Source organism: Megalops cyprinoides, chromosome 6, assembly GCF_013368585.1.
Source record: "Megalops cyprinoides isolate fMegCyp1 chromosome 6, fMegCyp1.pri, whole genome shotgun sequence".
Lineage (NCBI taxonomy): Eukaryota > Metazoa > Chordata > Actinopteri > Elopiformes > Megalopidae > Megalops > Megalops cyprinoides.
This window is the reverse complement of record NC_050588.1, coordinates 11584096-11610634: the sequence shown is the minus strand read 5'-3', so window position 1 is coordinate 11610634 and position 26539 is coordinate 11584096. Positions and strand designations below refer to the sequence as shown.

Genomic DNA, 26539 nt, shown 5'->3' with positions numbered 1-26539 from the left:
CCAATGAAAATAAATGGACCTGAACAGATGCCTAGCACCAACAGAAATAATTCATCCATCGCCTTTTTAGAAAATGAAAACAAAACAAAAAACATTACACGGTCCATTGACTCGGTATTGACTTGATATCGGAAACATGCAAGGGACAGCTGTGATCATCAAATGCATTCAACGGTGAAGAATCTAAAAACTCATTCTGAAAGAACTGAAGACACTTCAGTGTTGTTATAAAAACAGGAGGTCTATCTCACCGCTCCTTGTTTTAACGGCTGGGAAACACTGCTGCTCAGCACTGTGTTGCTCACAGGTCCACTATCCCAGCAGACTGGTGGGAAGTGTTTGCACATCGCTGATGTTATCGGTCAGTTCGTGAATGCTTATGGCAGATAGTGGCGGTAGAGAAGCACATGGTTATGGCTGCAAACAATAAGGCAAAACTACAGTGTGGCTTAGCCTTGCAAGAACTACTTGCTTGGTGTGTGATTACTAGACCAAACCAAACACTTCCCCAGAGTTTAGCTTGACTGATCTGTAGGTGCCTATTTTTCAGTCCATATTTCTGTTAATGCTGTTAAGAGACAGTTTTGTGGAATGGCATGGCGTTTAATCTGGAGACACGCGATGTGTATTCAAATACAAACGCTGGAGACAAGCGATGTGTATTCGAATACAAAGCGATGTCGCTACATCCGACCGGAGCCAAATGGCGCCTCTTGTGAACCCTGTGGAGCCAATTAGGTTACAGGGCTCAGGAAATACCCAATTAGAGAGGGAGCTGTTTAGCTATGCACAGCTCCACAAGACCAATCAGAAACAGCACCCCCGCTGGTTATCATAACTCATATGCAAATGTGACTGCTGTTAACTGTATAAAAAATGAACTAAATTCTATACCTGTTGAACTTCTGCTCAATGCTGATGTTCCCACGGCCGGCTGTGCAAATAAACCTCCCTGTCTTTTGCTACGAACATCGAATCTGCTTCTTTGTCGTAACGAAACACTTTTTGGTGTTCCGGACTTTTACTAACAATGCTAACCGTAAATGATTTTTACACACAAGGTACTGAATAAATGTAAGAAAAGTCAAAATGAAGGCATTTCAAAACATAAAGCTTTATTTGTATTTAACATACAGATTGGCCTTCAGGTGTTTCAGTCAAATTGTTCTGACAATCCATATTTACTATATTTACACTTGAGACAGAACTGATGGTGATCAAAGTATAAAAATTCAATGCAGGAGTCATTTTTTCCCCAAACTGGGTATGCCAATATTTCTTTGATGTTTTAGGGCTACCTGGGGACTGAAATACAACAAAGATGAGTTCTTTTCCTGGAAATGTGAATGCCGATAGTTTGACTCCTGCTGTAATCCTCTCAAGGTGGTGTCCCCTGCCTATCTATTCCCTAGTCTGTGATCATGTGTCTGGTTGGGATTACTTTTTTGCCATTTTCATGCTATGTGCAATTTGTGTATCAGTCTTTCACACTGAGCAGTACGTGTGTGAGAGAGGGAGATGGAGACTGAATCCAAGACTGTGAGTCAGGTCTCTCTGTGAGGTGGGCGGTGCGTGCGTGTCGGGGCACGTGTGTGCGCGTGTGCGTTGGTGTGCATGCGTCGTTGAGTGTGTGCGTGTGTGTGTACATGTGCACGTGCCAGTCTCAGACACAGTACTTCCAGAAGCACTCAGAGGTGCTTCCTCTCTTCCTGTACTGTTTCCTGGTGCCCAGGAAGCGAGCGAAGGGATGCAGTCTGCTCTGTTTCTCCAGGAGGACCTGAAAGAGTGTAAGGGGAGGCAGTCAAACACGCAGGCAATATAGAACACATAGCAGTCACCAAGGCATTGTAAGGAAGCCCATTCTTTGGGATAATGGCCCAGATTGTTATTTTTTGCGCAGTTTGGTTAAATACTTACTAAATAAATTATTCACAAAACTCATAGAAGCATGAAAATGACACATTTCTTCCTCGGCGGACGACAGATTGTGAAAAGCTAACACAAAATGGAAGTTGGACATTTTTTGAATTTTGTGCAGTGGCTTCAGGTAATTCAAACAGCCTAAAATTGCTTGATGAACTGGCAAGACAATCAAAGCATGAAGTCTATCCTTCATGTAGGCATGGTTGTAGCAGCTCTTACCTCTTTCACTGCCTCTCTGGGGAGGTATGCTACTGATCTGATACCTGTGAAATACAGAGCTCCTTCAGTGCAGGAAAGGAAGACAAGGCTTCATCTAATCAGGACAAACCAATCATCATAAAGCTGAAGCATTGGGTAGACCTTATTTCCAACTCAACCTACAGTATACAAGTATAGACTGTGCACTAATTACCATATTGAGTCTCTGGAGAGGAGTGAAGCAATGCTTAATATTATATTATACTCCAAGGCTAATGTTTTACCTCAGTACAAGTAGTGTGCTCTACATTTTGCTTTACAAGCGACATTAAACTGCCTCTTCCTTGTGGGTTTAGACACAGTTCACATTTGTGTTAGCTTGAAGCTAGACGACTGTAATGGGAGAGGGTGTCTCACCATCTCTGCCGAGCTCCCCAGCCAATAGGGAGGGGTAGCCTAAACCTGTCCTGCTCTGGGACAGGTAAGCCTGGTCAGACAGGGACAAATCCTCTGGACCAACCGCTCTGCCCTCCTCCATTGACACTGCAAACACGACATACAGTCAGCATACGGCCCACCATGTATATTCATATGAAGGCTACACAGCAGCTGCAACGCAAAATGACACTCACACCAGACTGTGGTCACAGCACCCAGTCAACACTCTGTAACTGCAACACACAGTCAACATTCACACCAGAGTATAGCAATAACACCGGCACTGCCGACTGTACAACCACAATGCACTGCAACAACAACCGACAGGCAAAACTGACAGCAGCAAACAGCTATAGCACATATTGAGCAAGATGGATAGACAACAACTCTAGCGCTGTGGCAAGAACAGCCCGGAATTTGCACCACAATGCTGCAGTAACACCACATAGTAGAGTATGTATCAGTATACAATAAACCCTTATTTCAAAGTCAATGACCAGCAACATTCTCTCAGGCGAACCCTGAACCATGAATTCATGCTTTTATCTTTGTGCCAATTATGCTGTTGTGCAATGTTGAGGTAAGGTGACCCCAGTTCTGCAGACTGCCTCTAGGCAGGGAGTCTCTCATAGGTTGGCATTTAGAGGCGGGTGGCTGGGGACTCACCTGGCCCTGAGTAAGAGACCTCTCCGGAGTCTGTGATGGGGTGTGAGAAGACGGACCCAGAGGCAGCGAGAATCAGGGCCCAGGACAGGAGCAGCTTGCACATCATTTCTGCAGATAGGGTGGGGCCGGGCGGTGGCGTTCCTTGGGGGACTTCGGGGAGATCGTGCTCAAGAGGTCGGAAGTCCAATTGTGTTCTCCTGGCTCTCCTCGCGGGGTATATATACCCCCCCGTCCCAAGAGCCTACCCCTCCCGGTCCCACTTCTGCCTTCATAACACCCGCACCCCCACCCCGCATCCCTTTGCGGCCGTAAATCCTGTTAAAATCTCCTGTTGCTCGTATATCAAGGCCCCGGCCAACAGGAGCGAGAGAATGAATGGACCAATAAAAGAAGGGGACAAGTGCGATGCTCTGTGCGTCAGGGACAGAGCCGTATTTTACCACCCAAGCCATTAATTCAGCTTTTTTTTTTTACAGAGTTCATAAATTGACTGAACGCAGGTGCACTGAGAGCCCTGTGTCAACGGCATCGGGTGGAGACAGGCAAATTGCCCACTTAATTCACTTATTAAACTGCCCCTCAGATTAATTCGCAAAACCACCCATCTAATTTACTGAAAGGGTGAGCAGTTTGTCAGTTCTGGAAAATAAGAAAATAAGGATCTATATTCAGATGCTGTGTTTGCCTTAGGCCTGGTTAAATACTGTGTGCAGCTCAGCATATTAATGGGATTATAATAAGATATTAGTGGCTAATTAGATAATTTATTCATTTTGACCATATCTACACCTGTGTGCCTGGATTTGGCTTCACCATAATGAATTTATAAGCCTACACAATAAGTGTAATCCTCTATCTGTGATTAAAAAAAATAACAACAGTTCGATGCAAGACATGCACAAGATAAGGATTAAACATAGCCTATGGGATATAGAGCAAGTGTATATTTACATTTACATTTACATTTATTCATTTAGCAATCTTATCAATATCACCAACACAAGTATTTTTGTTTAAACACACATCAGCTTTGTATTACTACTTACTAACATAATATTGATGAAGATAACAGAATATTTGAATATTATTCAAAACTATGCAAACTGAGACTTATTTTTTGTGGGGGAAGATGGAGTCAAAATGTAAGATATTTAAAAAGAGGTTTCTTCCTGTCATTATCATGCATCTTTTTCACTTTGGTAGCTCCGTGATATTTCTGATACAATATACCATTGCAGACTTTGTTAGTTACTCACTCCATAAGGACAGGAGTGCAATGACGCCCTACAACTCTCTTCTACCTAACAGCAGGAGTTAAGCAGGAATGGGCTTGGTTAGTACTGCTGGAAGTGGTATTGGTGGGCCAGTAGGTGGCAGTCTTTCCTCTGGACCTTACAGAAGACCAATGTCCCAGTGCAGTGATGGGAGCACTGTGCTATAGGAGATCCTGTCTTGCAGAAGACATGTTAAACCATGGTTCTGACCCTCTCTGGTCATTAAACATCATTAAAGTACATTTAATGTACTTTGTGGTTCTCTACTTCCCTGGCCAAATTCCCAGTCAGGGTCTTTCAGTCTGATCATACAACAATGCCCTAATGTAATTGGCTTAATAACCTCCCTTTCTGTCTCTGCTGATGTCTGGTGAGTGTTGTGGTATAAAATGGCTGCCATGCATCACCTGGGTTGGTACTATATGTTAGTTGTGGTAGAGTTCAGAAGTGACACATTGATAGATTCTTTTCTGTACAGGATTCTGTACAGAAAGTCCATTTGAGCATGCTTTCAAGGTTTTCATTTTCAAATTTTTTAGATAAAATTACTCAATTAGGTTCTATTTAACAGTTATACCTAATTACAGATGTACATTGGAAAGGATTAAAGTAAGGTATGGTTAAAAGAGAACAGCCTTGGGTTCCCTTGAAAGCCAGTGCAGAGGAAAAAGGGTCTTCTGCTGCAGCTTGATATTTGTAATTACCTGGAGACATATGAGCTGTCACCTTATCTGGAGTTGGACTTTGAGAACCTAGACTGTCAATCCAGCAGTAATCCCTCGTCCCTGAGTAACCGCTGTGTGGTGATGCGTCTGGACACAGAGTTCTATAATCAACATGCGACTGCATCTTTCCTGATTAAATGGGGACGGCTTGCGTGGTGAAGGGCAAGAGGAGACAGTTGGATGCCTGGTGAGTCAGAGCTGGAAGTGGCTAGAAAAGAATAAATAACCTACAACTGTCAAAAAGGGGAAACTTAAAGATATAGGTGTGTGACCTTATTCCTGATACAAAGCCCCCTTTTCCAAACCAGACAGAGGAGTCAGGGTTTGAGATGGAGGCAGTGATGTAGGCTATATACATGTTGGTTAAAGTGTTGAAAGAACCCCGCCGTCTCTCCGAAGTTTATTTTACAACACAACAATCTCACTAGTCGCTACAATACCCAAACATTTTTCCAAGGCTTACAAAACAGTGGCAGTTTGATACGTTCGTTGTGTAAGTAACATTCGAATGAGGACAGGCTGTTACATGAGATGTAGAACACCGTCCTACTATCGCAATGGTTCTAAAATGCCTATTGGCCATGTACTATGGAACTGCTGCTTAATAGTAGGCTACGTATCGAAATAAGAACAAATAATTAGTAAAAGTTATGTTAATAAACGCAGTCTTAAATGTGAATTTGAAATTAATTGAATTACCACACAAACTACATTTGCACCGAGAATAATTTGGGAAAACGATTAAGGTTAGGTTTAATCATCAAAGAAGGTTAATTCAGTCCCTTCTCTTCCTCCCTTCTTTCTCTGTGCGTATTCGTCGTTTTTCCTCCATGCTAGTTTTTTGAATTATACGTTAAGGCCTGCTAAACGGAATATTACCATAACCAATTTGAATATATAATTTGTTACACTTTGAAATAGAGGGGTCATTTTCACGAAGATGGTTGGCATTTCATGCTGGAGTTGAAAATGGATCTTATTACCAGGCTACTGGTCATCACTCTATAAATCGATTTGACGCATTTTCAAATGATTCACTGCCCTTGTTCAGACAAGACGTACTCTGAGTAGTTTTATTTATTCCAGCACCCGCTATAAACTCTTGTTTATGTGTTTCGGTGCCGGAGTAGACGGAGTAATAGCCGTATGGTAAACAGGTTCGTTTTACAGAGCAAGTTGTTGGCACAATATTTGAATGAAACATTTGCACCTGACCATCACCCCAAATGTAGCTTATGTCATAGACTCAGATTCAGAACTAATTGGGGAACAGGATCTTCTGCTGTGAAATAATTTCATTAATTTGATGTTAATTTGTTGATTAAACAGAGGAAGCCATGTACATACATGTCAACGCCGCCAACGTCAAAAATGCCGTGTGGGTAAACTAGCAGACACAGTTAGCAACCCACAAGTTCAGTGCAGATTCTCACTGGACATTGTGGGTCCCAGAATGGTCTAAGTGTTCGAATCCCAATCCCCCCATAACATGTATCTATTTCACCAGCAGGTGGCACAAAAGTCCAACATGTCTTTTATACGGATTAATAATCACCTCAATCGCCTCACCTTTAATTTGCTCAGATGTGGTTTTGACGTCATTTATGTTTGATTAATTTCCAAATGTATAACCTTTAAAATCTATATATAACTAACATTGTACAATTCACATATTATCAGATTGTACAATATCCCACTTTTGTGGGGTAACCACGCCCTTGCTCACAACGTAGACCTAGGACAATGTAATTTTTTTTTCAATTCAGCTGGCAAATGGCAAAACGTTTATTTTTCAGAAGTAGTGAAATAATTATTCAGATGCATTTCTGAAGGTTTATTCAACATGTGAATGGAACAAGGGGTTGAAAAGTATGATATCAGAATAAGCAATATCAATCCATTAACAGTACACTGTTCCTTGTGTCCATGCACAACGAGTAGCTGCTAATTCGTAAGCCGAACTAACCACGCTTTCTGAAGTATAGTTTCATTGAAGTTCTGATGGGCTGAAATATGTAGTCCCGTAGCAAACTGTTTTGTTATCTTTGGTGTTTCTAATCGAGTGCCTCCTTGGCCATGTCCATATTGTGTCATATCTATACCGCACAGAAAATCTGTATACTACTGCACAACTGTAAACATAGTTTTGTTTCTTTTACTAGACCAGAAAAAGGACACATTCAAGTTCATTCATCAATATTAACTGTGTAAACAATCAGAAAAGTAAACATAGTGTCACTACTACACTGATCATAATATTTATATCTGCCCGCATGGTAGAGTTTGTTGAATGAACCACGGGTACGTGTTGTACTCATTTTGGGCACATCCACCCCAAGGGCAGACATACCGGCGACTCTCCCTCCCTACGTTCGAAGGGTGCTGGCTGTGAGAGAAACGGGTGAAATTGGCTTGAGATGAAGTTTGTCCGTATTGGGCTGCCGTCCAAGCACCAGCTGCTTCGCTTTGTGTCACTCAGGCAGACTCTAGCATTAGCGCTGGAGACGATGAAAATCACAGCTTGAATGGAGGTGGAGGCTACGCAAGCTGCTTTGGCGACGTGGACTTGAAAACAGCAGAAACAAGGAGGCAGCGTGCTAAGAAAAAAAAGGTCCGGGGTCTTTTATGACGCTGAGTCACATCGTCTGCATTGGGTAAATATATTGCACTTGTTTTGAGCCAGATACTTCGCTTTGTTACGTTGCATGCTTTATTTTTTAAGTGGAACTGCCTGAGAAAGTCGCGCTGCATGCGCTGACAATAAGTTCTTATCTAGCCAACAAGTGAGCTATTTGGCACAGAAATAAAACTAGCGTTTTGCCGTGGATGTAATGTTGCCTGTTGGCTTTTTTAGCTATTTGACAGCTTTTGTCATCCGGTTATTTTAAATGCCGCGATAAACAAATTGTTACTTTGATGGCCAGTGTATCCCGTAAACAAACGTAAGACAGTTTACATACATTGTCGAATGTATCTAGGCAGCTAAGTTAAGCAACCAGTAAGAGTGATTCTAAAACATCACGGGAGTCATAGGGTGAGCAGAATTTGGTTATATGGTTCATTTGCATCCATTTGCAAGTTTTTAATACTGTAGAGCGATATCTCCTTAGCTAGCCGGGCATCATTTAAAGTGACAGACAGTTCAGAAAACCCAGTATTATCTTCCTTGCGGGTGTATGTTTACGCGCACCATGTTTGGCTTGTCAAGTAGAGTAGCTGGATAGTACAGTTGTTGCTTTATGCACGATTTTGGGCGGAGACGTTGGCGATCCGAGATCTAACGCAAAGATTTTGTAAGTTATCCTGAGCTAGTCGATGACTGTTATGTTGACTCAGTTGTACAATGTCTAAACCTTCTAGTCTGTGACACCCGCGGTACTATGTTGGTAGGTATTTGTTGAATGTAACGTTAAAACAATGATTAGATGCTTGGCTTTGGATTTGTTATTTTGTAGTGAGATATTCCTATTGTTACCAAGGCATTAGTCATACTTTCCCTACTTAATACCTAGTTACTTGAAATTGGCTTACTGACGATGTAGTACTTGACGTTTGTACTTGGCATTGACAGCATCAACCGTTTTATTTCTGCTGAAGTTTGTAGTTTGCAAACAACGGATTAATTTGTCCTTTGAGCTTTTTAAAAGCATTTGACCTCCGCAGTCTACTTCAGCAACAACAGATATTTGGCAGTAAGCCAAACATCTAGTGTAGTATAGTAGTCTTGACCGTAGTCCCCTTAAAAGCTCCCACATTGTCCGTTTTGAGCGTTTGGGCATGCTGGGTAATTTGTGCATTGCTTGATCACATTGTAACAGCAGTCATTTGGTAGGTGTGTGCTGGCTGTATGCTGCCTTCTGTTGGAGGTGGTTGAGGTGGGAGCGCATTACATATTTGTTCCTCTTCAGGAGACAAACCATACCCCCCGTGTCATGAGGTTGTGAGAACTGCTGGGGACAGCCATGACGGAGCTGGACATCGACCAGTCTCACCTGCCCCGAGTCCAAGAAGGTAAGGCTCGTCCGCCACCTGATTGACTACTGCTGAACACCTTGTATCTGTGGTGTACAGACAGGTAAAGGTGTGCGTGTGTGTTTGTGTTGTGCTGTAAGTCAGCAGTATGTCGTATGCATTTTGAAAGGTTGCTCAGACGTGTCATAAAGTGATTGTGTAAGATGTAGAACATAAGGTGATTGCCTTTTAACTGGAAATATTTACTAGGGTTTTGTGTTGTACGATTACAAGCCAATAAACTCGCCGGTTTTTAACAGAGCAAAACATGGCACTGCAGGCCTGCATGATTGACGGTTTGTAATGTGAACATAAGGTGATTTTGATTTGTGTTGTTTTCATTTACTTATTGTTTTGCTTCAGCATGGCTTACAGTTTGGCCATAATCCATGTGCCATTTAAGCTTAGCGCGCTTTCTAAAAATGTTAAAAAAAAAGAAATTAAAACTACTCCCTTGTTCCCCCCACCAGTCAGACATGCAGCAGTGGCGGTGATCTGTCTGTAGGCTTAAATGTGTATGGTGCGTGCTGACAGTGTGGCTGGAGGAAGGTACTGCACTCCTCAGACTTGTTTTTAGGGATTGTGGGACAGAGCAGGACCAGCGTTTGTCCTGGAGGCAGGAAATTCTGGGTTAACTGTGGCCAAAGCCTCCCTTCCATTCCCCGTCTGTTGCCCTTGACGACCGTGCTGAACCTGCAGTTCGGTGTGGTCTCTCTGCCGGGCTGTCTCTCGATGCAGAGCAGGTGTGCTGCTCTGGATCGCTGTGCGTTGGAGCATTTGCGAGGGTCTTGGGATAACGCGCTGCCAAAGGTGGCCCCATCTGACTTTGTCCACCCCATCCTTCCCAACCCGTCGTATCGTCTGTTGGGGGGGGGGGGGGGGGGGGCTTTAAGAGCCCTTGAGCACTGTGCATCCGTTTTGTTAAATCTCTAAAGTGCACTGCACTGCCAGTGCTTTGAAGTAGATAGCTGCTCTGGGAAGCTATTCCTTTTCGATTCAAAGAATTGTGCTGCTGCAGACATCAGGTAAGGAGGGGTCCAACTGAGGTCGGAGTCGGTACCTAGGAGGAGCAGGTCAAGGTTTTGATGGACATATCAAAGGTCAGTGCTGGAGGATGGCAGCAGTCTAATAAACAAGCAAGCATTCCAGTGAGAGCTTTGGCTGTCTGGAGCTACACTCTGCACGACCTCTCTTCTTCTGTACGCCAGAAGTGTCAATGGTAAATCAGAGAGGTGGGCTGAGAGAGGATTCTTCTTTTTGCAGTGACCTTAGTGTAACGCACAACTGTTGTCATAAGGTCAAGATCAGACGTTTCTAGCACCAGTACTTTGGAAAACAAAGCAGCGTAAGCTAGGCTGGGGCACATGAAGTCTACATTGTCATAGCTACCTCCCCACTGAAGGGAATTATTGCGGAATAAAGTCGCTCCACTGATAAACCACTGATGACATAATTGCTTATAATGAAACATTAGGGAAAGCCGATACATGGAATGCCCAACTTGCAAGAATCCATGACATACAGGCATCAGATTACACTGGGTAAATACAGTGAAAAACAAAGGTCTGGTTTAAGCTGGTAAGCGCGGTCCACTCTGCAGGGTATCGTGTGTGTGTGTGGGCGCGCATGCGCATATGTGTTTGCGCGTGTGTGCATGCGTGTGTGTGTGCAGGATCGGGCTGTAAAGTCAAGAGGCTGGAAGCCAGCGACTGCTCTCCCCACAGTGATGGGAAAGAGAGCTGCCGCTGCATGGCCCAGACGACGCTGCCGATAAGACGTCGGAATGTGATTGCCACTCCAGATGCCCTGCCTCTGAATTGTGTGGGCCCGTGACACACCCGTGAGATAGACTTGCTCATGTCCCGGCAGGATTCGGAAGGCAGGAAGCATGTATCAGTTTGGCCTTGGCAGGGGGGAGTAAGGGAGGGGAGGGGAGGGGAGGGGAGGAGAGGAGAGGGGGGTTGCTCTGTACATCCAGTTAACTGCCTTCCTTGGGGTTCATCTTCCAAAGCGTGTTGCTCAGGTGGTAAGGAAAGCATTGGCTGTTTGTTACTGGTGGTTCCATGTGTCCCAACGCATCCTGAATGCGTGTGAGCCCATGCAGAAACTCTGCTGCAGTCTGCACTCGACACCGGGCCGCCTGTGGCGTGATGTGTATGAGCCTGCTGTTTCCCTGGTACCTGTCTAATCTGCAAACGAGTGGCACGCCTCTGCCCTTGGGAGTTGGCTCCCCCTTTACCCTCTCTCCTCTGAGGACAACATGAAGGTGCATTTGAGTGTCTAAATTGGCAGCGGTGAGGGAATGGAGGCATTCAGGAGACCTCCGTCTCACCATCAATTTTCACAAATTTTTCTTCTGTCTCAGTGAGTCGTATTTGCTGAATGGTCTGTGCTGCATGGCAACCGAGAGTAGCTTCCCGCAGTGCTCTAGCCTTGCCATCTTCTCAGTCTCTAGCCGGCTGGTAGCTTAATTTCAGCTCTTTTTCTTACATGAAAAACTGGTTCTGAGTAAGCTCCCCATTGTACCTCTGCCTGGCGTATTGTTCACACTCTATTTTTGTGTCTTTCCCTCTCCAGCTTCTCTTTCTGGCAGCCCAGCCAACTGCTTTTTTTTTTTTTTTTTTTTTTACGCCCCCTCTCCTTATCGGTCCCTGTGTTATGTTTTTTTTTCCTATCCCGTGGCATTCCTCTGTTCAGTGCCTCGAAACAGCTGGACGTGCTCTTGGAACGCGGAGCCCCCCTCGGCCCCGGTCCCACAGTGAAACTCAACGCTCCGACCCTGCTGACCTCTTTTCTCTGAGCTGAGGCTTAGCCCACCCCAGCTGAGACAGATATTTATATCAGCACCTACTGTAGGAGCTGACGGGGCCAAATTTAGTCAAAACATTACGAGAGCAAGAGATAGAGATGGAGAGAGAGGGAGAGTGGGAAGTCTGGGGGCGGAGGATTAGATCTTGAAATGGGGCCCTGTCGCTTTCGTTCTCTGCTCTTGTGCCGGTGCTATAGTGAAGGAGGCCCTTGCGTCTGTGGCCAGCTGAGCATGTTGGCTGTTCAGGTGGCAGCAGGGTCACCCTGTCTCCAGTTGGGTGGGACAGGAATTGATAGGCTGTTAACCGTGTGGTGACTGGCTCCAGACGCTCTGTAGTTACGCCACCACAGAATAATAAAAAAAAAGCCCACCTCGTCCCCCCGCACTGCTGCAGTGGTAATTCACACACTCGCAATTATAACACCATCAGGCCCCCCCTCTGTTCTGTTCCGCTGCTCTGTAACTTTAACTCTCCCAGCCCTGCTCGCTAAACGCAACCCACATCCCCCACCTCCCCCAGCGCAAAGCCGAAGGAAAGACGTAATCCCGACTGTTACTGGGAAAAGGAAAACCTGGCCGTTGCCCCTGCGCTCACCCCTCTCCCTCCCTCAGACTCGAAATTCTCAGCCGCTGCTGCTGCACACAGAGGGGTGGCCTCGTTTCGCTCCCCTGACCGGGACCCGTTACTCATCGCCTTGCGTATTCGGGTGACTCGTCTGAGAGTCCCTCTGCGAAAGCGCTGGATGTGTCCTTCACTGCGTCTGCTCGTCCATCCCAGCAGTTCTACACGCTGCCCGTATACGCTGCAGATGATCCGCCTCATCCGCCCTGTCCATCCGCTCAATGAGTTCAGGTCCGGTTTTAGATCCATTTCTTTAATGTCATCAGGGATGCGTTTCCCTTTTTTTGATGGGCGATCTTTTCCGTGCTCGGCACAGAGAAAGATAGCCCAGCTTGATTAGGATTTACATTTTGTAAAAATGAAAGAGTGTGGTGAAGCTAGTGTTCTTTATACTGTTTTTGCTCATACTCACTGATAAATGGCCATTATGTTAAATTTTATGCATTCTGTTTTTGCTCATTCTTTTGCTTACTGACACTGAATCTTCATCTTTCAGACACTCTTGAATCAGGGGCCTCAGTCAGGGGTTACACAGGACTGTAAACTAGTCTTAGTGCCATGTAATATGAATATCACACTCTGATCAAATGCCTCTTTAAAATGTGTTTTAGCTGTATCAAGTTCTAATGTAAAATACGAACCCATTTTGTCACATTTTTTAATCTTAGGGGTATTTCCTTTTTGTCATTTCTTTCAAGCAGGATTTACAGTTTTAAAATTAAACTCTGATTTATATCCTGGACTCTGTCCAATTTTCGTTCTATGTACAAATCATATTCAGGGTTTAGTGTTACCTTTTACTGTCCGTTTCTAACGTGACATCCATAAAATGTTCATAATTTTCCCGTACTGCAGAAGTAGGTGGTTGTTTTACTTCCTGCTGCCTATATCCAAGGCCTTTGAACTCTTAACTGAATAACAGTAAATCACCTGGTTTGCCTGGCACACCCTGACACGTGACCTCAGACAGACACATGGGATTGGTTACCCTGCCAAAGACACTCCTACCCCCCCCCCAACCCCACCCCGCACCCTCTCTCTCTCCTCCCACTCAGCACCTTGCCATGTTAACGAGACTCCAGTTCCAGTGGGGAAAAGGATGAAGCACCGGATCTTCGCTGCAGGCCGCCCGGTTGAGCCGCAGCTAATCTCACCTGCACGCAGGGAGCGGGGTGGCGTGGCTGTGATAGGCTGCGGGGGGGTTGGCTGATCCAGATTGCTGTGTGACCGGGTCCCAGCAGCTGATCCTCTTAGCGCCCAAGGTGTACATTACAGTTCCTGTGCATATGCTCCTATCTGCTGGCTCATCAAGACTCGGCCAAGGGTGGAAACGTGTTTTGCCTCTCTGTCCTCTGAGCTGCGGTCCAGCGTGGCACGCTTGCTGCATTTCACAGTGTTTGAGCGCGCCTCCTTGGGAGGCAGTCACATTACAAACCGTCGATCATGTAGGCCTGCAGTGCCATGTTTTGCTCTGTTAAAAATCGGTGAGTTTATTGGCTTGTAATTGTACAACACAAAACCCTAGTAAATATTTCCAGTTAAAAGGCACTAGGGGGTTTTTGGTGTGAAAATAAAACACAGGCAGAGTGTAGCTGTTGGATGTTGGATGCACTGAGGATTTCCAAATCATCAAGTGCCACTGGCTTGGTTTGAGCACAGGACGTCCAACTTTCCCATTTAAGTTATGTTCTACATTTATTCATTTGGCAGACGCTTTTATCCAAAGCATCCTACAAGCGAGGCAGAGTACAACACAATGAAAAAGCGAAAAGCCAGCCAGGGTTGTATTTGCATATATTTATTAGGTAGCTCTAGAAAACCTTAGATTTAGTACTAGGTGCAATTAAATTGATTAAATTAAGTAATTATTGTGAGGTAAACTGCTGAACAGCCTTAGGTACCCTATAATCTCACAGTCTTACCCTGAAGGGTGGGGCAGGAACAGCGGGGTGGTGTGGCTGAAAGGGGGGGGGGGGGGCTCATAGCCCAGACTTTGCTGGTTCAGTGTGGCACTGCCGTCGTATGCTTATTCAAGGTGCTTAACCTGAATTTGGAATACAGATCCAGTAGTACACATGCATGACGTTAAAAAACGTACGCTGTTTAAGTCGCTCTAGATGAGAACATCTGCTAAGGAAAAGTAATGTAATGAAATTGGCCCACATATACTCCTCCAGTCAAGGCTGTAGCTCCATGGCCGTTTCCCCGTTCAGAGGCAGACAAAGTCAAGACTTCCTCAGCATGGCTCCAGTAACCGTAAACCCAGCTCGCGGTCACAAAACACTGACGTAGCGCCGCTTTGTCTGATAGGGTGTAAATCAGGCAGGAGACAAAACCCCAGCTTTCAATACCGTCTTCTGAACCCTTTGTTCGGAGTGCAGACAAAAAAAAGAGGGAAATAATCTATCAAGGATTTCCTGCTGCTCCTCTGAGTCGGGGAAACAGTCAAACGGAGAGCTCTGTGGGACAGACTGTTCTTGGTGGCTGTGTACAGATACCGAAAGACCTTGTGAGTGTGTTGGAGGTATAGAGGGAGAAACACACACATTCACACACACGCACATAAATACAGGGTACTTCTGGAGCTTAGAGACTCTGAGGCACTTGGTGAAGGGTATTAACATAGGGGTAGTTCAGATCTGGTTTAGTTTTTCTGTTACAGATTTCAGGTTATGGCTGTGGGCGTCACCCCTGTCTCGATTGGCCCACCTGTGAGAAGCAGCTGACTGGGGCGTCTGGCTGCATGCTCAGCAGGGTGTACCGCGCTGTTCTCTGCCCCACACTGCTGTTATTGCTGCTCTACTGTCTTTTATTGTACCTGTGTATATGCACACACACACACACACACATACACACACTGAACTCTGCCCTGCATTCAGTATCTAAATGGACAAAGAAGCACACACATAACCAAGCTTCTTGCTCAATCGCAGACCACTAAACATACACACACACACACACACACACAGAGGTAAAAGCAGCTATGGCAGATTTTGCCGAAAGTAGCGTTTCATTATTTTACAGTGTTAATGAAAGTGACTCAAACTACCAGTAAATGAGCTGAGCAAACAGTAAAAAGTGCTCTGTTGTCATTTTCCTGTTCTTTGTTGAAGCTGATCTGGGGGGGAGGTGATTTGGAAGGAGGCGTGGGGGGTGATAAAACTCCTTCCACCAGAGCACACATCTGTCCCGCATGTGCCGCTAGCTCCAGCGCTGCTCTCTTGATCCACGTCCCCTCCGGCCCGCTCCCCCCCACACCCTCCCCCCACCCGATACCCTGTGCGTCGCAGCGGAGGAATGCGGTGCCTGGCAGGCCACTGTCCAAATCCCCGCTGGGAGATGGGAAAACAAACAACCAAAGCCCACTCCATCCTGACTCACTGGCTCCCGTCTAACTCACCCCCTCGTACAGTCTCCCCCCCCCAACCCCCTCCCACCCTCCTCCAACCCAGAGTAGCTACTGTATCAGAGAGACTGTGGCGAGGGCCAGCGCTGGCGGTTCGCCCTCTCTCTTTCCCCCCCGGCTGGCATGAAGCCTGACAGGAACAGTGGGGGAGAGCGCCATCTTGGATCCTGCCTCTTCAGTGGGCTGGCCTTTGGAACAGCACTTGAAAGGCGCAAACGGAGACTCGTGCAGTGTCGTCTCCCCCCCCCCCCCCCCCCCCCCCCCAAAACCCCTAAGCCCCCCGTCGATCGCCCCACATCTGGAAGCCATTGCACCCCAATCCCACACTGCTCTCCTGTGGGTGGGTTGTCATCAGGGTGTCTGGAACAAGGGAGCTGTGTTTACCCCGGGCTGCAGGGGAGCAGCCAGCAAGCGCTGCTCATCTCGGGAGCTCCCTCCTGGGGGTGCAGGGGGAGCTCTGGGATGAAAGGTCAGCTAAATGAGATGCATAACCCTTCCATCCCGTTTCTGCCCGGAGGTCAGCAGTAAAGGCGGAGTGGGCCTCAGCCGGAGCACACAGGGGGCCTCCAGCGTCCAATCTGTGACAAGGCCCTCAAATTATACAATCGAAACAATTAAATTGTCTTGTATTTCTGCCACTGCTCTCTGTGTTTCTGACACCGTGGCTTCCATCTTGAGACTTATTTTGCAGGTAGCCATCCATCAGTCTCCACCATCCAGGTCTGGTTTACAGAGAACCTGAACTCTAAAGCCCTCCTTTGGACGGTGCCTTGCGCAGTTTAACTAAGTAATGTGCAAGATGGAACTTGTGCTGCCACTCACATTTCTCCCCCGCAGGTCAGACTGCACATGTAGCGGTATCCGTGAGAGCGAGAGTTCCGCGCAGTGTTTGCAGTCTGTGGCTGGGGAGGGGAGGCTGCATAGATTGCGAGGCCAGCTTTAAATAGCTCCCTTGTGGGGTCCTTATCCGCACAGGCTAACCACAGGCAGTCCCCAGCCCTGGGCCTGAACTGCAGCATTTCCCACTGTGACGAGCTCTGTGTCCACAGAAGGAGACAGGTCTGCGTACAGGGCTGGAACATGTTCGCTCAGTGCTGCTTCTGACTGCTCCTCTACCTGACCCGACAGGCAGCTCGTCTCCTTCTCACGTGGTCCCGCTGAAATATTCATGTCTGGGATTGTAGCACAGATGGATGGAATGACTGCCTGTCATGGGGTAGTGTGCTGGTATGTGCTGGAATCTGCTTGTTGATATTCAAGCTGTTTGTGTGTTGACTGAGAGGTGAGCGCGTGTGTGTGTGTGTGTGTGTGTGTGTGTGTGTGTGTGTTTGTGTGTATATGTATGTGTGGTTGTGTGTGTTGGAGTAGTGCAGTGAGTCTCCCTTCACTGGTCCTCAGTCTTCACCGTGGGAGAGCTGTCTCAGTTGCCCTTGTTAGCAGGTCAGATGACACCCGACATCTGTGTATACATCACATCCATAGGGAGCGGGTAATATTTACTTCAGTATGCTGCAGTGTCCAGTGGGGAGAGCAATATTTACTACAGTGTGCTTCACTGTGTAACACAGGCTTTAGGGGTGGTAACGATTGATTTAAAATGGTTTTAGTGATGTAGCTATGGTCTCACACCCAAGAGAACGCCAGCTCTGTTAATCATTATGCACAAGAAAGTTTGGTTGCACAACAGCTCTGCCATTCACTATAGAAGGGGGGAGGGTATGAGTGCACTGTCATGCCCTTTGTGCTCTGTCATTCATTGCTGAAAAGGGGTTAGGTTGCACACTAGTTCCCTCACGGATTCTGGAAGAGAAGGTCAGGTTACATGTGTTTTCAGTCACCCATTTTAAAGAAGGTTTGATTGCACATCAACACTGCTGCTTGCCCTAGAAGAGATCGGGTTGCATCCCACCTTTGGTCGCTCATTTGGAGGAGATATTTAGGTCTAGCATCGTTTTAAAAGAGAATTGTGAGTAGCACTTCAGTTCTTGTGCTCAGTCACCAGACATATTGAAATGTTTCCAGAGATTAGGGTCTAAACCTCTTCTCTTCTAACCTCTGGGAATATTTCAACTGGAACCGGAATATTCCTTTTTCCTGTTCCTAACCTCTGAGATGTGAACTTCAGCTAGAATATTTCATTTCCCTGTCATCATTGTAACTGCAGCTCTGAGGCTTATGGTCCACTCCTCTCTTGAAGGCATTGCGGTCTGATGTGACGTGAGTTTAGGCCATTACTGCTTCTCATCTGTGGTCATTGAGGGCGAAAGTATGTTCAACCTTTCATTCCAGCCAGGAAACCTGCTGATTTAAATGCACATGTAACTGTCTAGTTTGAACAAATTTAGCCTCCTACTCCAGTTCTGTTTTAGTTGTTTGAGGAGAGTTGTAATATCTGCTAACATCCTCCCCTAGGATTGGAGTTGAACAGCCCTGATTTGGGCCCAGGGTTCAGTGCTGTACCGAGTGCAATGAGGACTCATTGTTGCGTAGTCCCCCCCGCCCCCCCGACGAGTGAAAAACCCTAAATGTAACAAATGTGACCAAGGAAATGTCCAGGGCCGATTTATGCCCCGCTCCTTTCATATATCACATCTCCCATCAGCCCTTTCTCAGGGGTCATGCCCTTTGTCCTGGCAGTGTGTTAGGGGGCCATGGGACCCCCCCTGCAGAGGGGAAGTCAGGGTTCAGGCTGACCTTTCTGCACCACCTCTGACACAGCAGTGTGCAGAACAGAAAAGGAAGCCTTTCCCAGCATCCCGTGTTGCAGTCATGTGACCTGAGACTGAGAAGTAAAGCCAAATCATAATGTGTTGAGATGCCTGTGGTTCCTCTCTGAAAGATTTAACCCAGGGCAAGCGCTTGGTTGGAGTCATCAAGCATTTGTTAGTCAGCCTACTATACACCCCTGGCTGTTGACTTTATCCTGGCATTATAGAGTTAAATCCAAATTGGAATTAGCTCTTTATGAAAAATGACAATAGCGAGGCGGGTAATGGATCTTTTTTTCCCAGAACAACGCAAGATGCTTTTGAAAACTGCACCCCCCCCCCCCCCCCCAGTTCCCATCTGCTCCTTAACCTTACCATGGGACCTTTCACAGTTGCATCATCTGTACAGTAATGCAGTGCAGTTGGCTGGTGGCACAGAGACACTTCTCAGTTTCTGCAGTTTTGATTAGCGTTTATTCATTAACGAGCCTCAATCTGTGCATGGGTTACAGCCATCTGTTTATGTGTGGTGAATGATGACGCGTCCCGTCTGTCTGCTAATGCGGCCAGGGAGAGTGTTGTTTTTGCCATTTTCCACTCTTGATGAGAAAAGCCTTTCAATCTGAGCAATGGCCGTGCTGTGTCTCCCATGCATGCGCTGTGTCGCACAGGGAATGCATCGGGGGGCAACGGGGCCTCCTCTGATGCCCCCCCCCCCTCACCCCATCAAACCCCCCCCAGGATGACCCAGTTGGCTGCCCACTGACTTCCTGTTTGGAGTCTCTGCGGTCCAGCCAATGAGCAGGGTGGGAAAAAATGGTCTCTGAGCAGAGACCACTGAGTGTGTGTCTATAACGAAGGCACTGTGTTTCAGCTTGTGCGTGTGTGACTGAACCACTGTGTTTCAGCCTGTGTCTGTCTTTGTTTGACAATTGCGTTCGGATACCCGTGCACATACACACAGGCTCCAGCACAGTGGCGTGCGTGCATGTGCGCGTGTGATTGAGCCACTGTTTTGGAGCCTGTGTGTATATGTGCGGGTGTCTACACGCGAGTGTCTTGCCATTCCCTCTGTTGTGGGCAGGGCGAGGCGCCGCCACATGCTTTTATGATTCACTCGGGGCACAGAAGCCTGGCCGCCACTCACACCAAATAACCTCCTTTCAGTCTGGCTCCGCCCCAGCCCTGCTGCTCTTCAAAAACATTGGTTTTAGCTTTCAGCGGGACCACACCCCTCAGCGAGCTTTCTTTAATCGTGAGCCTTCAGCAATGTGACCCTGCAGGTTCCGTCACTCGTGCGGGCTAGCACATTGCTCTTCCTGTATTTATCACATTATTAAGCCACACACACTGCTGCGTGTGCTTGTGAGTTTGTGTGCGAGTTGTTTGGAAGCTGCGGTGCTCACACTGTGATTTCTCTTGCAGTCTGTCAGTGCTTCGCAGTGCTGGAGGACGGGGCCTTGGCTCATAACCTGCAGGAGCAGGAGAGTAAGTAACGCTCCCCCATGCCGCTTGCCTCCCGTACACACTTCACCATGTCTGCAGTACGCGCCTCTCCCACACCCTTCACTTCTACTTCACTTCTGTTTTGTAACGCTCTGTTCTGCCCTGCCCACCTTCACTAATTCCATATTGTGATGTTGTCCTGCCTATTCTGTCCTCCTCTCTTCCTGTTTCCCTTTTCCCTCCTTTCCCCCCACACAGCTTGTGCTTCGGCGTCATGGACAGTGTGTATTAGTGGGAAGCTAATTCTATTGAGTTAATGCTGTTGAGCGTGTTGGTCTTACCCGTTTTCTCTCTCCTTCTCTCTGGCTTCTCTCCCCCTGGCCAGTTGAGCAGTACTACAACTCCAACGTGCAGAAGAACCAGCTGGTCCAGAATGACATCCGGATCGCCAGGAGGCTGCAGGACGAGGAAGATCAGCAGGCCCGGCTCAGCCAGGCCTCGCGCCAACTGTAAGAGCCTCTCGGCGTCTCACCAGATGGACAGACAGACCGGTGGTGGACTGATCGCTTCTGTTTTAGCCAGACACCAGCGCTCATTTTGTAAAGTGAAAGTAAAAATTGTAGGACGTCAAAAACAAACCTGTTCGGCACGGCCTCCTTTTGCCTGGAATGCTGTCAAACATTGTCTTTCTAACATGGCTCAGTCAGAATTGCATGGTGCAGCTGCCACTTGCCCTGAAATTCTTTTCTCTTGTAAAACTGCAGATGGAAAAAAACCATTTGCAAGGCTTGCAAGCCTGTATTTCCACCTGCAAGTTGCAGTGAAAACCGCAGTTATGTTTCACTCTTTGTATTGAACATAAATGGCTGTTCCTAAAACAGTTAGTGTGTTTGATAAGTGATTCAGGTTGATAAAAACTTGCTAAAAAGTGAAAGGGGACATCTTAAGAAATACTTAACATATCCTGAATGACAGAATCTTGGAACAGTTACAGCAGCCAGGTGTGGTAATGTTGTGGGGAGGAGCTTTGTAGCGGGTAATAAGAGCCTTGCTACGAAGCCCATCCTTTTTGAGACATGATGATGTCACTGCTATGCGGTGCTCTGCTTCCCGCTTGAATAAGCATGGCGCTCTTAAATTAAAGCATGGCACAAGGCCACAAGGCACTGACGGAAACTGATGTTGTAATGGGCCTTTGATTCACGATTCCATGATTGTCTGCCTTTGATTCATGGCCTTTAACATCCATGATGCTGAAGGCCACGAAAGCCAATGATCTCATGCCCTGTGTGTTCTAGAGATTCTTGCTTGACATCAATTCCTAACATCGGCACATATCAGACGACATCTGAAAAAATCTAAATACACTACGCTATTATTAATATGTTAGCGTATGCCATTTCAGTTTCTGGGTTACTCCAGTCAGATATTTTCCTGGTTGCGATTCCATTTGCGTTTCATCATCAGAGAGCAGCTTCGGATACTAGGATGGTTGGACCATTGATGGTGCCGCATGGGGACCCATTATCCTCTGGTTTTGTTACAGGGAGGAGCAGGACTCCGAGTACGCTCGGATGATTCAGGAGGAGATTGAGAGACGCGCGGAGGAGGAGGCTCGCAGGAGGGAGGAAGAGGATGAGGTATTGCCGGGGGCCGGGGCACACACTCCCCCTGTGGGACATAAACGGGCTGATTAACGAGTGGTTTTAAAGCACGCTAGCCTCTGACCGGGTTTAACAAAAGGACAAAGATATACTGGTAGAAAGATCATCATATTACCAGTTCAAAGATGGTTTAACACCAGACCTGGTGCTAATCTGCCACTGTTTAATACAGCACTGTGTAGGGGATTGGCACATTGCTCAGATGTGGTCTGTTGTGTTCTGTAAGTGCTGCTGTTCCAATGACTCTTGCGCACTTTTGCACCCTTGCATTGGAAGTCATTCTGCTAAGGGAGAACATAAATGTCAGCGACACTTTTTTTCTGAGCTGGTTTAACACGATGCCTAGTTCACTGCAGTAATTAGAGGCTCAGTCACCTCTCCAGACTGAGCGCTGTTAGCCTCTTCTTTCATCATGATGGTGAGCGAAAACCCAGGCAGGACACAGCATGGCTTCACTTATGCGTCCAATTATGGGCTTGTGTCAAAGGCCAACTGCAAGGACAACCCTGAGAGCAGTTACAACTGTCAGGCATTGTATTACCAGTCAAGGCAATTACAGACATAAGTGCCTCCAGGCCTAGTTCACGGGGGCCAGGCCATATATAATCGCTGCAGACGGCCCGTACAAATCTGCACAGGGAGAGGGGGTGTTAAACAGGGCAGAAGAGCTCCTCACCGGCGCCCTCTCCTGGGCTGGTCCACGGTGTGCCATCGGAGCGACGGGCACACTAAGGCCCTGGCGTTTTATTGCGCGGGCCTAGTCAGCAGACGGGCGCGGTCCAAACAATGCTGTGGGGGCAGTGAGGGTGACGAGGCCGCGAAACGCTGGCGCCTGTCCGCGGCAGAGGCCTCCGCAGTGCGCCGTGCCAATGCGGGGGCTTTCGGTTCCAGCGCTGATTAAGACCTCTGCTGAAACCCCCCCCGATGAGTGCCGAGGGAGGAAAAAGGGATGATAGAATGGGTAGGGGGGGAACCAAGGCAAAGGGGATAATGGAGGCCCTTGTGCCAGAGTGGTCACTGTGTCAGTGCAGAGCCTTTTCATGCTTACTTTCTCTCCTCTGTTCAACCGAGTCCCCGCCCCCTCCGGGGCAGGCGGGTGTTTGTTACCGGGGTGACGAGGGCCGCGTCTCCTGGGAGCAGCGGCGGTGTTGGTTTAGGCCTGGGAGCTGTGTGCCGTCAGCAAGGCCTGTGAAAATATTGAATCACCTGCTGTGGGTAACATCCAGGGCTGCAGGGCTTTGGGAGAGATGGAGGCCTGTCCTGTCTGCTCCGGCAGGGCCAGCTGCAGAATTATCCTGTGTTGGTGATTGGGGTTAAAGCCAGGAGCCTTTAACTTTTGTTTTTCCCTTGTGGTGTCAGTCCTTATAATAGCACATTTAATGTCCTGAAATATCCTGTGTGACTGCTGGCTGTTCTGATATCCCATAGGTAATTTGCCTGTTCAGAGGCTGTAATGATACTGATAAATAGATAATTGGAGGCTTGATTTAGTCCACGTTTCAATCAAGGTGGCCTCAACTTGCAGTGCCCTGTTGCTTTTTATCTGTTCGCACGTTTTTTTTGGAAAATTGACGTAATGACTCAGGGCTCCAGATGGCGACTAAAATGGTCGCCAGTGGCCACCATTACCCACAAGCAAAAACCTCTTGCGCCTGCGTCTACCTGCCCTATCACATGAACTCCTGTACGGTTTCCAATACATAAACCTCTCTGCACCCCTGTCCAGCGGTGGTTGAAGTATCGGCTGTACAGATGAACAGAAACAGTGGTTGAAGATGGTTTAACGTCACGTTTATCGGGTTTGAAGTGTTAACTTTATGAACGGTGTTTAATTTAGTTCGATGTAGTTTAGTTTGATGGAGTTTGAATTAAGAAGTAAAATGTAACTAACTGCGTTACCAGCTGGCAACAAAATGAAATGCGCAAAAGAAAAATATCAGACTTTTCTCACTCCCTGCCCGTCCAAACCCTGCCTCCTCTACATCAGATGCCAACGATGTCGAGACCAACTCAAGCTGTGAAAGTTCTCAAGTGACATTTGAGTCATCCTAGCCCGATTCAATCAGTGTGCAGTCCTTTACAGATGATGATAACCAAGAGCAGCGAGTGGAGTCTTCCTCTCCCGTCCCTGCGGCTCCCATCCTTACAAGACAGTTTAAATCCGCTTGGCTACAAGAGTTTGCCTGGTTACGTTATGACAAGGGGAAAATGTACTGCACCTTTTGTGCTCAAGTAGGACAAGAGATTGCTGGTAAAACAGAGTTCATTACCGGTTTGAGTCATTTTAAAAAAGAAACCATGAAGAAGCACGGTGACAGTAAAAAACATGAGAAAACCAGGGATTGTGTCGTTGCTCGGTCTGCCCCTCGTGCCACCCCAATAGTGAAAGCAGTGCAACGTGCTAGTGATAAAGCAGAAAAAGAGATGAGGGAATTGAAAATAAAATTCAACGCAGCCTACATGATCGCAGTGGAAGAAATACCTTTCATAAAGTTTAGCTCTCAGATTCTGTTGATGAAGAAGAATGGCATGGATGTGTCAAAGACATATGATAATGATACAGCATGTAAAGAGTTTGTAGGTTGCCTTGCAGATGAATTGGAAAGCAGTGTGCTGGAGGAGGCTTTAAAGGCAAATTACATCTCCGTTATAACTGATTGTGGAACAGATGTCTCAGGAAAAGACAATGTTATTGTATACTGTAGGCACTTATCTGATGGAACAGCTGTGACCCGTCTAGTAGGATTGGCCGAACTTGATCACAGTCATGCGGAAGGAACCCTAAATACTATCAAGTTGCTGCCTGAAAATGCACATCCACCCCATCCAAACTGGTGGGTACACAAAATGAGTGCTTTGGGAGCGGATGGTGCAAGCGTTAACGTGGGTGCAACAGGGGGAATAGGGGCGCGTTTCAGAGGTGTTATAGGTCAACATGTCCTGCCCTTCCACTGTCTACCTCATCATCTGGAACTGGCTATGCTAAGCACTCAAAGGTCAGTGCCTATGACTGAGAAAGTCTATGACCTTTTGCAGCTTGTGTGGAAAACATATCACTTCAGTCCTAAAAGCAAGCGAGAACTGAAGGTAATAGGTGCAAAATTGGGCTGTACAGTACGAAACCCTTCGGCTGTTAAAACTCAGCGCTGGCTGCCACACATTTTTCGGGCACTCTCGGTTTTCCTTCAGTCAAATTAAGCAACGGGGCAGGGGCAATACACTGCTGAGCATCATCACATGGAGCGCCTTGCAGCCACATCCAAAAGCACTGACATAAAGGGAAGGGCCAAGCACATTGTGCTGCAAATGGAAAGCCTGTCTGTTGTTGCCTTCAGTCACTTTTTGCATGATCTTTTTTCAGAGGTCTCAAAACACAGCCTCACACTTCAGAGAAATTTTCTGATCCTCTCACAAGCTGTTGCAGCTGTTGAGAGTTGTCTAGAGACGGTTAAAAAGTTGAAGGTAAAGCCACTGAGAGAAGGGAGGCTCCAGGAATTCTTACAGCACATAGGGAAGGATTCTGAAGGTACAGAGAAGCAGGACGTTCTGCCGGTAAGCAAGAGGCGGAGAGCTGCAAGTAACCCCACTGTCATAACTTGTGAATGTGGCATGACTTTGGGGGCCTTAAGTTCAACAAGTGATCTGAATGCAGTCATTGATAAAACGAGTGATATTACTGTTAAAGAACTAGAGAGAAGGTTTGGAAACATGCTGATGAATGCTACAAAGGACATTCAAGGGGATCAGAGGTCATCGGGTCCTTTTCAGTGTTCTGTCATGATGCATGGCCAGAAGATGTTGGTACAGAGAGCTCTTGACAAACAGTGGATGTGATGTTATAGCTGTCCAAAGGGAATGGAGAATGCTGAAAACATTAGTGAAAGGTCAGTTCATGGATAAGACATACACTGAATCATGGAAAGTGATGCTAAGGAAGGAGCCATTCTGCACAGATTTTAAGAACATTCTTCACTTAGTTGAAATTATGCTGGTGCTTCCCGTATCTGCAGCTCAGGGCGAAAAAGGAGCACAAAATAGAATCAAGTTCCCTAGTGTGCAGTTCCCTAAGTGTTACAACACTGGAAGACTCAGTGAGGATCAGTACTGAGGGCCCCTCACTTGAGCAGTTTGACCCAGAGCCCAGTGTGAGGCGCTGGTTGTCTGCAAGCAAAAGAAGGCGCAGACCTAATCACACTGGCTGGCCAAGTGACACTGACATGGTGGTGGTGGGAGATACAGACTCTGAGTCTGAATAAGCAGGAAACTACCAATTGTACGTAGTTGAATAAAAAAGTGAAAAAAAGCAGACCAGACATTTAAGTATTTATGGTAATATGATTGCAGTATGTTGAGCATTGCACATATTGTGTATGTAAAGAATACATTGTGTAGACTATGGAAGGCAGAGCAAACAATGGCCAATGGCTCCTGGATATTTTTTTTGCCCGGAGCCCTGTGACTAAGGGTTCCATGAATTTACACGTTGTTGGTCGTCCTTGACAGGTGTCTCCGCTATAAACACAGCTTAGCCGCAGCGGGTGGTGTGCGCTAATGGGACACCTGGTGTTGACACGCGGCCACATGGTGTTGACTTTTCATAAGAGCCCACCGCTCACTGTAACCTTGCAGCAGGCCTGAGAGCTGTGCTG

General features: G+C 46.9%; 2 protein-coding genes across 2 annotated transcripts in view; one reads left to right on the top strand and one right to left on the bottom strand.

Annotated features, from left to right (window-relative positions):
* Positions 1–1663: 1663 nt before the first annotated feature.
* On the bottom strand, positions 1664–3331 carry uts2b (urotensin 2, beta). Its single transcript, XM_036530296.1, has 4 exons — positions 3226–3331; positions 2539–2664; positions 2143–2186; positions 1664–1777 (listed from the first exon to the last, which is right to left on the bottom strand). The coding sequence occupies exons 1-4, from the start codon at positions 3329–3331 to the stop codon at positions 1664–1666; spliced, it is 390 nt and encodes a 129-aa protein (XP_036386189.1).
* Positions 3332–7622: 4291 nt separating this feature from the next.
* LOC118778954 (filaggrin-like) overlaps positions 7623–26539 on the top strand; it is a 29575-nt gene continuing 10658 nt past the window's right edge. The window contains exons 1-5 of the mRNA XM_036530756.1: positions 7623–7878; positions 9133–9235; positions 20206–20268; positions 20612–20735; positions 21773–21866. Of these exons, the coding sequence (XP_036386649.1) occupies positions 9187–9235; positions 20206–20268; positions 20612–20735; positions 21773–21866 (330 nt within the window). The 5' untranslated portion in view covers positions 7623–7878; positions 9133–9186. The remainder of the gene's footprint in view (positions 7879–9132; positions 9236–20205; positions 20269–20611; positions 20736–21772; positions 21867–26539) is intronic.

Coding starts and splice junctions, on each gene's coding strand:
- uts2b (XM_036530296.1), bottom strand. CDS start 3,331: ATGATGTGCAAGCTGCTCCTGTCCTGGGCCCTGATTCTCGCTGCCTCT. Junction 2,665..3,225: donor GGTCTCTTACTCAGGGCCAG/GTGAGTCCCCAG, acceptor TCGTGTTTGCAG/TGTCAATGGAGGAGGGCAGA. Junction 1,778..2,142: donor CCAGAGAGGCAGTGAAAGAG/GTAAGAGCTGCT, acceptor ACACTCTTTCAG/GTCCTCCTGGAGAAACAGAG.